General features: G+C 49.6%; 1 protein-coding gene across 2 annotated transcripts in view; it reads left to right on the forward strand.

Annotated features, from left to right (window-relative positions):
* Positions 1-10,711, forward strand: part of PTPRS (protein tyrosine phosphatase, receptor type, S) — an 89,033-nt gene that overhangs the window by 43,665 nt on the left and 34,657 nt on the right. For both annotated transcript variants that reach the window (XM_006868909.1, XM_006868908.1), the window contains exons 7-9: positions 913-1,494; positions 3,883-4,016; positions 4,509-4,653. In XM_006868909.1, coding sequence (XP_006868971.1) covers positions 913-1,494; positions 3,883-4,016; positions 4,509-4,653 — 861 coding nt within the window. The remainder of the gene's footprint in view (positions 1-912; positions 1,495-3,882; positions 4,017-4,508; positions 4,654-10,711) is intronic.

Consider the following 10,711-nt stretch of genomic DNA (forward strand, 5'->3'; position numbering starts at 1 on the left):
TGGCCACTGAGACCGCCTGGCTGTCATAGCTGAAACTATTTACTGGCTGCCCCTTTCCAGAAAGCCTGGGCATCCCCTGCTTTGGAGTCGTAGAAAGTATTAGAGTCAGCAGGCTGTCGGGTATTTAGCTGAGGGATTAAAGTGCTCCTGGATTACCTATCAGGACAAGGGAGCGAACGAAAGCCGGTTATTGAGCATTGATGGTTTGCCTGGTGCCAGTGTAAATAACCCACCCCTGCAGGTGTGGAAAGCACTAACTGGTCACTTCAGATCATGTTTGCAACTGGAGAAGGGTGCCTCCAGGCGGGTGGGTTTGAGAAGTAATGTTTCAGAGGCGGCTGTAGGTGCAAGGAACAGTGGGTGTGAAGTGGGAACAGACAGAACAGGCGTGAGGAGGATTAAAACCGCTCACCTTGCATTTTGCAGCGCACTGCTTAACCCACAGCGCCACCAGGGATCCTTCATCATAGCGTAGGAAACCCTATGGGGCAGTTGTATCAGTCCTATGAGTTATCATCAACTTGACGTCACGTATCAACAGCGTATTAGATTAGTGTCCTCCCCACTGCGGTATGACCTCAGGTTAACCGATACTGTCTACAAGACCCAGTTTTCCAACACAGTCAACCGTCACAGGTACACTTTTTTTTTGGGAAACACAGTGCAATTTGTAGCATGGGTCATGCGTTCTTTGTTGCAATTACTCAACTCTGCCGTTATGAAAGCATTCCCAAACAACACTGGCTGTGTGCTGATAAAGCTTTATTTACAAAACCAGGTGTCAGCCCAAGAGCTGCCCTTAAACCCATGGCCTCCATTGAGGAAATCTAGACTCAGAGAGGGCAAGGGTGTGGCCAAAAGCCACACAGCCTTTGGGCTGCTCCGTGTGTGACCCCCACCTCCTATCCACAGCTCTCCCCAAAGCCCCCGGGACTCCTGTGGTGACCGAGAACACAGCCACCAGCATCACCATCACGTGGGACTCAGGCAACCCAGACCCCGTGTCCTACTACGTCATCGAATATAAATCCAAGAGCCAGGACGGGCCGTACCAGATCAAGGAGGATATAACCACCACACGCTACAGCATTGGCGGCCTGAGCCCCAACTCCGAATATGAAATCTGGGTGTCGGCTGTCAACTCCATTGGCCAGGGTCCGCCCAGCGAGTCTGTGGTGACTCGCACTGGGGAGCAGGCGCCAGCCAGTGCCCCGCGCAATGTGCAGGCACGCATGCTCAGTGCCACCACCATGATCATCCAGTGGGAGGAGCCAGTGGAGCCCAATGGCCTGATTCGCGGTTACCGGGTCTATTACACCATGGAGCCTGAGCACCCTGTGGGCAACTGGCAGAAGCACAATGTGGACGACAGCCTGCTGACCACCGTGGGCAGCCTGCTGGGGGATGAGACCTACACCGTGCGGGTGCTGGCCTTCACCTCGGTGGGCGACGGGCCCCTCTCCGACCCCATCCAGGTCAAGACGCAGCAGGGAGGTGAGGCACGCAGTAGACCTGACTGACGGGGTGGGACGCCGCCTCCTCTCCAGTCTTAACCTGCACCAGACTGACTCAGTTTGTTTCCTGGGGGTGGTGGCGGTTATGTGCCATAGAGTCGGTTCTGACTCATAGCGACCTTGTACAGGGTTTCCGAGGCTGTAAATCTTTACGGGAGCAGAAAGCCTCATCTTTATTCCCGCGGAACAGCTGGTAGTTTCGAACTGCTGACCTTAAGGTTCGCAGCACGATTCGTAACCTCTGCTACCAGAGCGCCTAGAGAGGTTGAAAATAGGTTCTCGCCAGCAAGGGAAAGGGAGTTCCTGGGCAGCGAACGCAACCGAAAGGTGTCAGGTTTGGGTTCACCTGGAGGTGCTTCGGTAGAAAGGTCTGGCAGTCTTCCTGAATATAAGCGTTGAAAACCCTGTGAACGCAGATTTACTCTGACGTGCATGGGGTCACCATGATTCAGAGTCGCAACTGATTTGGGTTTTGTTTTTTCATATTTATCCTTATCTTCTTGGAATGCTAAAGGTGGTGGTTTTTAAAATGCCTCCTACTTGGTTCCTATTCATAGGGACCCTGGATAGGGTTTCTGAGGAGCAGCTGGTGGGTTTGAACTGCCAATTTTGTGGTTAGTAGTCCAGTGCTTAGCCTACAGCATGACACCAGGCCAAAGGTAGTCTACTAAATAATGTTCTGCACTCTGGTTTGTTTTTTTTTTTTTAATCTGATCAATGTATCTTGGAGATCTTTCCATGAGATTCCATGACCTTTCATACAATTGCAGAGTACTCCAAGGAGCCCCTGGGTGTAGTATAGAGGGTGAAGCTGCTAACCAATCAGTTATATTCATGTCCACTCAGAGGCACCTTGAAAGAAAGTCCTGGCCATCTCCTGAAAAGTCAGCCATTGGCAATCCTTTGGAGCACAGTTCTCCTGTGAGACACATGGGGTGGCCATGAGTCAAGGCTGACTCCATGGCAGCTGGATTTCTAGATGGGTCAGATTGGTTTGAAAAAAAACGTTCTGGCATGTCTCAGGGTTCTAAAGAGAAGTGTTTTTGTTAAGTGCTGTCAAGTCGGTTAAGACTCATAGCAACCCTGTATAGTTTCCAAGGAGTGGCTGGTGAGTTTCAACAGCCCACCTTGTAGTCCAGGGCTTATCCTCCAGCGCCACCCAGTGAGATCTCATGATGCAGATGGTGAATGTGCTTGGCTGCTCACCTAAAGGTTGGAAGTTCTCACCTGCCCAGAGGTGCCTTGAAAGAAAGGTCTGGCAATCTACTTCAGAAAAACCAGTCATTGGCAACCCTATGGAACACAGTTCTACTCTGACACACGTAGGGGTTACCTGGAGCCAGAATTGACAGCAACTGGATTTGATGGAGAGAGAGAAATTTCCTTCAAGGGATTGGTTCAGGGGATTGTGAAGGGCTGGTCTGGCCATAGGGCAGGCAGAAGGCTAGAGGCTCCTGCTTTGTGTCCCAGTATCCATAGGATGAGAGAAAGAGAGAGATTGCTTGTGTTTATTACACCAGATCACATTATGGAATGTCATTGCATTGCATTAAGGAATAGCAGCTAGACGAGTTTGGAATACATTTGGGAACCATAGCCAGAGTTGACACATAAAATTAACGTGGCATACATGGAAAAAGCAGGGCCTTTCCTCTGAAAAATCCAAATTGCGAGGCAATGGGATCTGGTAGCCCCAGAGGGGACCCGAGGGTGAAATTATGCCTTCCCTCCTCTAACTTCCAGGCCTGTGTGGCGTTTGGAGAAATCGAAACAACAGTATCAACACTGAGTGAGCAAGCCTACCATCACTATGGGATAGAAGGACTTAGGAGAAGCATTTTGGGGCAGAAACCCATTTCTCCTTCAAGTTTCTAACCCTTTGCTTAAATGGTGGAACTTTTCAGACCTAGTACCTAGGCAGACTTGGGTATGTCACTCAAAGCAATGGGACAGGAAGGTTGGAACTATGACTATGTTGCTACTGCTGGTGCTGCTGCTCCGGGTGGTTATGGGACAGAGACCCACATTCTAAAATATGGTACCTGCTGATTTCTCTGTCACTCAGTGGGGTGAGGGGCCATGAGGTGACTTAAAAAGGGGATCTCCTTTTTCTCGGACTTCCCTCTGAGGGGATTGAGGTGGACGTAACAGCCAAGAGTGACGATGGGTTCCAGGAAAATATCAAGAATTAAGAGCAGTGGCAGAACATTCCGGAAGGTTCTGGAATCAGCATTCCTTCCTTCAGAGCAGTGCAGAGTTCCACGTGTCTCTTTTTGGGAGAGTGAAGACACCTAGCAGGTTGGACACCTTTTGAAGGGTGCTCCCCCCTGCCTCCTCCCATTTGTGTTTATTGCATCCTCCTCTATAGTGCCCGGCCAGCCCATGAACTTCCGGGCTGAGGCCAAGTCGGAGACCAGCATCGGGCTGTCATGGAGCCCCTCTCGACAGGAGAGCATCATCAAATATGAGCTCCTTTTCCGGGAAGGCGACCACGGCAGAGAGGTACCTGAGCAAGCGGCCGCATGGGCATCTCCTGCCGGCCTCCTCTCCCTGCACCCTGTGTCCTCCCTTGGGCCTTGCTGGTTCGATGTCCCTGGGGCCTTTGTGCCTCCCTTCTCTTTGCCTGTTTATTGCTGTTTTTTCTATTCCTTGCTGCCTTGGAGGTCTTTGTCTCTCTTTCTACCCTCTTCTCTCAGCCCCACTTTTTTCTCTTCTCAGCTCATGATCTCTGGATATCTCTCGCTGTCACCCTGTCATCGGTGTCTGTGTCTCGTTAGTGTCTCCTACCTTGTTTGTTCTCTGTCTCTGCCCTCTATGACTCTTGTGTCTGTCTCTTTGTCTCTGCCTTCCTTAGTGTCTCTCTGTGTCCCTGTCACTGTGTCTCTCTGACTTTGTCTATTTCTCTCTCTGTCTCTCTCTCTCTGTGTGTGTCTCTGTCTGTCTCTCCCTGATTATCTCTGTCCCTGCCTGTCTTGTCTGTCTCCCCACCTCTAGGTCGGGAGGACCTTCGACCCGACAACGGTGTTTGTGGTGGATGACCTCAAGCCGCACACGGAGTATGCCTTCCGCCTGGCGGCGCGTTCGCCGCAAGGTCTGGGCGCCTTCACGTCGGTGGTGCGGCAGCGCACGCTGCAGTCCAGTACGTGTCTCGCGGGCCCGCCTCTGTGGGCGGAGCTTCGCCGGGGGTGGGGGGCGCTCTGACACACCGCCCGCCTGCGCCTCGGTGTTCTCTTGTGGCAGGCGTGACGCACCAATTCTCCGTCCCCCTGGGACGGGGACCTCGGCCCCAGCCACATCTGCTGCTAGGTCAGGAGAGGTTTCTGGCCCACGCCAGACAGCAACTGCTGGTGCCTCTGCTTGCGCCCTTAGATTGGGGACCGCATTGCACAGCCTCGCTGCACCCACTTCACATCCTTCTCCAGGCGCAGCGAGGCTGTCGTCCCAGCTTCCATCCCATCGTTCTGGGAGGAACAGAGGACACACAGACAAACCCTTGTCCCCAGATGGTGGGCAGGGAGTGTGCCTCCCAACACAGCCTTGGGCACAGTCTCCATGGGCATGAGGGTGGGGGACAGAGCTGACTCCAGGTCTGGGGGTCCCGGGCCCTGCCCAGCTGCTTTGCTTCCAATCCTCCGATGTGTCTATGGTGCCTGCGTAGGCGCCCTGTGACTAATAAGTTATCCTGTACCGTGGGATCCAACTCAGAACGTCTTCTGGGCCACACTGTGGCCCCCACCTCCCTGCCCCAGCAGGGACCCCTTCTCTCTCCACCTCCTTCCTGCACCTAACCCTCCCCTCTCTGCTCAGCCATATCCCCCCTGCTCCCCCTTGGTCGTCTCCCCAGACTCTGACGCAGCCTTGGTGTTTCAATCCTTCACACCCTTGGTGTGTGTACAAGGAATGCCAGGGTTAGCCAAGGCAACAACTAACTCAGGCCAGGCCATCTGAGCCTTGGAGATGCAGCCAACCCCTGCCCTCCAGCCCCCTTCCCTCCTCCCTGCTTCCCCTTCCCACTCAACGGCGGCGTCTGGGCACATTTTTGTGTGTGAGGTGGAGTCAGTGAGGGTGGCCTGTGGCTTGGACAGCCCCGCGAGACTGGCCCAGTGCCACCAAGGTGAGTACGCGCTGGTCTCAAGCAGATTCACAAAGACGGCCCACCCTGCGTGCTCCCTGGCCTGTTTCCCCGGCCCTAGCTGCTCTGGGCCACATAATTGGCCAGAGCCCCAATTTGGCCCCCCGAGACCACTCTACGCCCCATCGCTAAGGGGCACGTCTCCCTGTAAATGGGGCTCCCACATGTGTATGTGTTTCTGCACACATCTGTCCCTCCTCCCACCATGACATCACGCAGGTTGGTCTGGATTGTGAAGGACGTGGCCCCGAGGCCTTCTAGGAAGCGGCTCGGCCCAGCCACAAGAACTTCCGGGGTGGCCCAGGACAGGGAATGGGGGAGAAGGGACTCATCACTTCTCGCCCCCAAGACGGGTGGGGGCCAAGAGAGACGGCAGCAAAGACTCAGGGCCAGGCGTGTCCCCATGGGCTGCGGGCTCCCCAAGCTGAACACGGGTAGGTGGAGGCCAGACCACTCAGCCATGGGTCTCTCTGGACACCATCCCACCTCCCTGCCTCGCCGGAACTGTGTCACACTCATGCTGGGGGCAAGGGCAGGTCTGCGGGTCCACTTGCTTCCGGAGACCCACCAAGAGCTCCATCTGGCCTCGTAGCTCAGCCCTCTACTGTTCCCTCCCTCGTAAGAAAGTCTTGTAAGTTAGCAGTTGAAGAGTGGAAGGTAGGTAACCAGACTGGGAGTTTTTCTGGAAGGCGTCTTTCTTTCTTTTATTATGATTTTTCTCATCATCACCACCACCACCGTTGTTTCTTATTTTAGTATGCTTTTGGTGTGATTTTGTTTTCCCCTCCCCCTTTTCTCAGCAAACCCATTCCTTCCCGTGCATTCTTTGGTTGGTTTATCCTGCTCCTGCCTGCTCCCTCGTGGGCACTTTATGTTGGGGGTGGCTGGTCAAGAAATGGGGTGGGGGCCTGCCCCAGATAGCTGGTTTCCAAGGTGGTTTGACTTCAAGTGAGACTAGGAGTACCACCCTCGAAAGGGAACCAATGGTTCTACGGTTCCTGACAGCCCAGCATCTTTGAGGGTAGGGGCCTCTGGCTCCGTTGGGCCCCTGACACTGTTAACTCTTCAGTCAGCATATGCTTAGTGAGCAAATACAGCTGGTGTGATGAGGAGGGGTCTTTGTGCCTCGAGCCTGAGCCAGTCATCTTCCTGGGCCTCCCTCCAGACGAGATAGAGATGGACTCTTAAGTCGTGGTCCATCCGGGGAATGTGACTCCAGCTGCCCTCTGGGCTGAGCTATCTGAACACCTAACCTCAAGCCATGCCATCCCGTTGTTGTTAAGTGCCGTGGAGTCGGTTTCGACCCATAGTGACCCTGAACAGGGTTTCCGAGGCTGTAAATCTTTATGGGAGCAGAAAGCCTCATCTTTCTCCTGCGGAGCAGCTGGTAGTTTTGAACTGCTGACCTTGCAGTTCGCAGCCCGATTCGTAACCACTACGCTATCAGAGCTCCTTATGCCAGCCCATAAAGACCAGCTAAGTCCTTTAGCTGGCAACTTGCTGTTCCTGAGCCTCTCTGTTTTCCCACTTGTGGGTCTCGGGAAGGATTTCAGGTGATATGCGAAATATATGTAGGGCCTAGTATGCAGAAGGGGCAACAGCCAGAGAGGATGGAAAAGCAGGATGGTGGGCTGTGAGGTTAACTTCCCCATGCATATGATGGCAGGGTGATGGTTCCTGCCAGCCGTGGGGAGGAAGGAGATTGTGAAAGTTACATGAGCTGATTCGGTGAACGTGCCTGGCTCATCAGACACTCCCTAGGACCCATTGTGAGTCTTTAAAGAGCTGGCAGGGTTAGGCATACAGTAGGTGTGCCCTTAGTGCAGGGCCTGGCCATAGTAGGTGATCAACACGTGAGGACTATTACTGTGGTTCCAGAGAGCCCCTAACACAGTTCCTGGCACATACTAACTGGCATGCAGTAGGTGCTTTGTAAATGCAGCTGTTGTTTTTCAGTCTGAACATGGGATGGTGCAGTGCTGGACACGTAGTTGGCACTCAGTTAATGAAAGTTGTTATTGGTTTGACATAAGCTTAGCCCTGGTGCCTGGCACATAGTAGATGCTCAAAACCTGAGGGCTGATTATTCTGTAAGGCCCTTGGTACAATGCCAGGTATAGGGAAGGTGGTCAGTACGTAATGTTTGCTATAAAGGAGTTAAAATGTACTGGGCACATAATAGGTGCTCAGATAGGAGGTATTGTTGATCATCTAGAAAGGGTTATTCATGGTTCCCGGGACAGAAATAGGTTTATCATCTGCAACGCCTTAGCACAGAGCATGTGCATAGTACATGCTTAGTAATAAGCAAAGGACTGTGTTTTTATATAAGGCCCTTGAATAATGCCTGGCCAGTAGTAGGTGCTTTATGTCTGGGGACTACTACTGTTGTCCAAAAAAGTCCTTAGCATAGTGCTTAACGCATAGTAGGTGCATACGAAGTGAATGGCTAATTTGTTTTATAAGGTCTTTAGTAATTTTCTAGTACACAGTAGGTGCTTAACATGCAGCGGTTGTTGCTGTTGTTCATGAATCCTTTCATTTAGTTAAGTCACACAGTAAATGCTTAAGAAGTGAGAACATTTATTGTCAAAAAGAACATTTCAACATCTGTCTAAAGCATCCTGTTAATGACAGGACATTCATATCCGTACACCTACAAGGAAGACCAGTTAATACGACTATTCTTCAAATTTGCGCACCAACCACTAAGACCAAAAATGAACAGATTCTAGGTTTTTACCAACTTCTGCAATCTCAAATTGATCAAACATGCACTCAAGATGCATTGATGATTACTGGTGACTGGAATGTGAAAGCTGACCACAAAAGAAGATATCATCGCTTCAAAAATACGGCCTTGGAGAGAGAAATAACACCAGAAATCACATGAGAGAATTTTGCAGGGCCAACAGTTTATTCATTAGAAATGCCTTCTTTAAAGTAGCACACACAGTGACTGTATACGTGGCTCTTGCCAAATGGAATAACACGGAAATCAAAATGAGGACATCTGTAGAATGAGACAGTGGAGAAACTCAATACCATCAGAACAAAGCCAGGAGCCAACTGTGGAATAGACCATCAATTGCTCATAGGCAAGTTCAAGGTAAATCTGAAGAAAATTTAAATAAGTTCCTTAGAGCCAAAGGATTTAGGTGCGTCTTAAGAAGAGATGTGATGCGCTGGACACTAATGACCGAAGACCACATGAGTTGTGAAGTGACAATGAGGCTGTCGTGCATGAAGAAAGCAAAAGGTCATTAAAAAAGACAGGAAAGAAAGAAAGGACCAAAAGAGATATCAGAGAGACTCTGAAACTTGCTATTGAACATAGAATACTTAAAGCCAAAGGAAGAACTCAGGAGAGGTAAAAGCTGAATGGAAGATTTCAAAGGACTACTGAAGACAGAGTAAGATATTATTAATGCAATGTGCAAAAACCTGGCGGTAGAAAACCAAAAGGGAAGAACACGCTCAGCATTTCTCAAGCTTGAAAGAACCGAAGGAGACAAGTCAAGCCTTGAGTTGAAATACTGAAGGATTCTATGGGTAAAAAATTGCATGTTACAGGAAGCGTTGAAAAGACAGGAAGAGGAATACACAGAGTCTCTGTACTAAAAAGAATTGATTGACATTCCATAGAAATAGGATATGATCAAGAATCGGTGATATTGAAGGAAGAAATCCAAACTGCAAGTAAAGGATTATCTAAAAACAAGGCTCCAGGAATTGACGGGATACCAATTGAGAGGTTTCAATCATTGGAAGCACTCATTCATCTATACCATGAAATTCAGAGGAGAGCTACCTGGCTAATCAACTGGAAGAGGATTCATATCTGTGCCCGTTCTAAAAAATAAGGTGTGGAAATCAGCCAACAATATTAATGTCACACACAAAGAAATTTTTGCTGAAGATCATTCAGTTACAGTAGGTAGTACTTTTACAAGAAACTGCCAAAAATTCAAGTCAGATTCAGAAGAGGATGTGGAATGGGGGATATTGTTGCTAATGTCAGGTGGATCTTGGCAGAAAGCAGAGAATTGTAGAAAGGTGATTGTTTTATTGACTCTGCCAAGGTATTCAACTCTGTGAATCATAACAGCTTATAACATTGCAAAGAATGGGATTTCTGGAACACTTCATTGTACTCATATGGAACCTGTACATAGACCAGGAGACATTCAGTCATTCAGATAAAATAAGAGGCTACGGCCTGGTTTCAGATAAGGAACAGTGTTGTGTCAAAACTATATTCTTTCATGGTTGTTTTTGTTAAGTGCCATCGAGTCGGTTCCAATTCATAGCCACCCAGTATAGGATTTCTGATGACTGGCTAATGAGTTTGAATCACCGACCATGCAGTTTAAACCAACCCTGAGGTCCAGTAGTTAGCCGACAGTACCACACCGCTAAGCAAATAATCCAAGAAGCTGGATTATATGAAGAAGAACGTGGCATCAGGATTAAAGGAAAGTTCATTAACCTGCAATATACAGGTAACAAAACCTTGCTCGCTGAAAGTGAAGAGGACTTGAAGCACTTACTGATGGAGATCAAAGATTCTGTCTTTCAGATTGGATTGATTACATCTCGACGTGAAGAAAACAAAACTCCTCACAACTGGACCAATAAACAACATCATGATAAACAGACACAGGATTGAAGTTGGCAGTGATTATATTTTACAATACCCAGGGAAGCAGCAGTCAGAAACCCAACGCACCTATTGCATTGGACCAATCTGCTGCAAAAGAGCTCTTTAAAGTTAAAAAGCACAGATGTCACTTTGAATACTAAGGTGTGTTTGCCTGACCCAAGCCATTGTATACTCAATAAGTTTACATGTGTGTGAAATCTGGACAATGAATAAGCGATCGATGCCATTGAATTATGGTGCTGGCAAAGAATATAGAATGGGTAAATCTGTCTCGGAAAAAGTACAGCCAGACTGCTCTTACATGCGAGAATGCTGAGATTTCATATCATTTACTTCACACATATATCAGGAGGGACTGTTGTTGTTGTTGTCAGGTGTCATCGAGTCGGAACCGACTCATAG

The sequence above is a fragment of the Chrysochloris asiatica genome, unplaced genomic scaffold, assembly GCF_000296735.1.
Source record: "Chrysochloris asiatica unplaced genomic scaffold, ChrAsi1.0 scaffold00125, whole genome shotgun sequence".
Classification (NCBI taxonomy): domain Eukaryota; kingdom Metazoa; phylum Chordata; class Mammalia; order Afrosoricida; family Chrysochloridae; genus Chrysochloris; species Chrysochloris asiatica.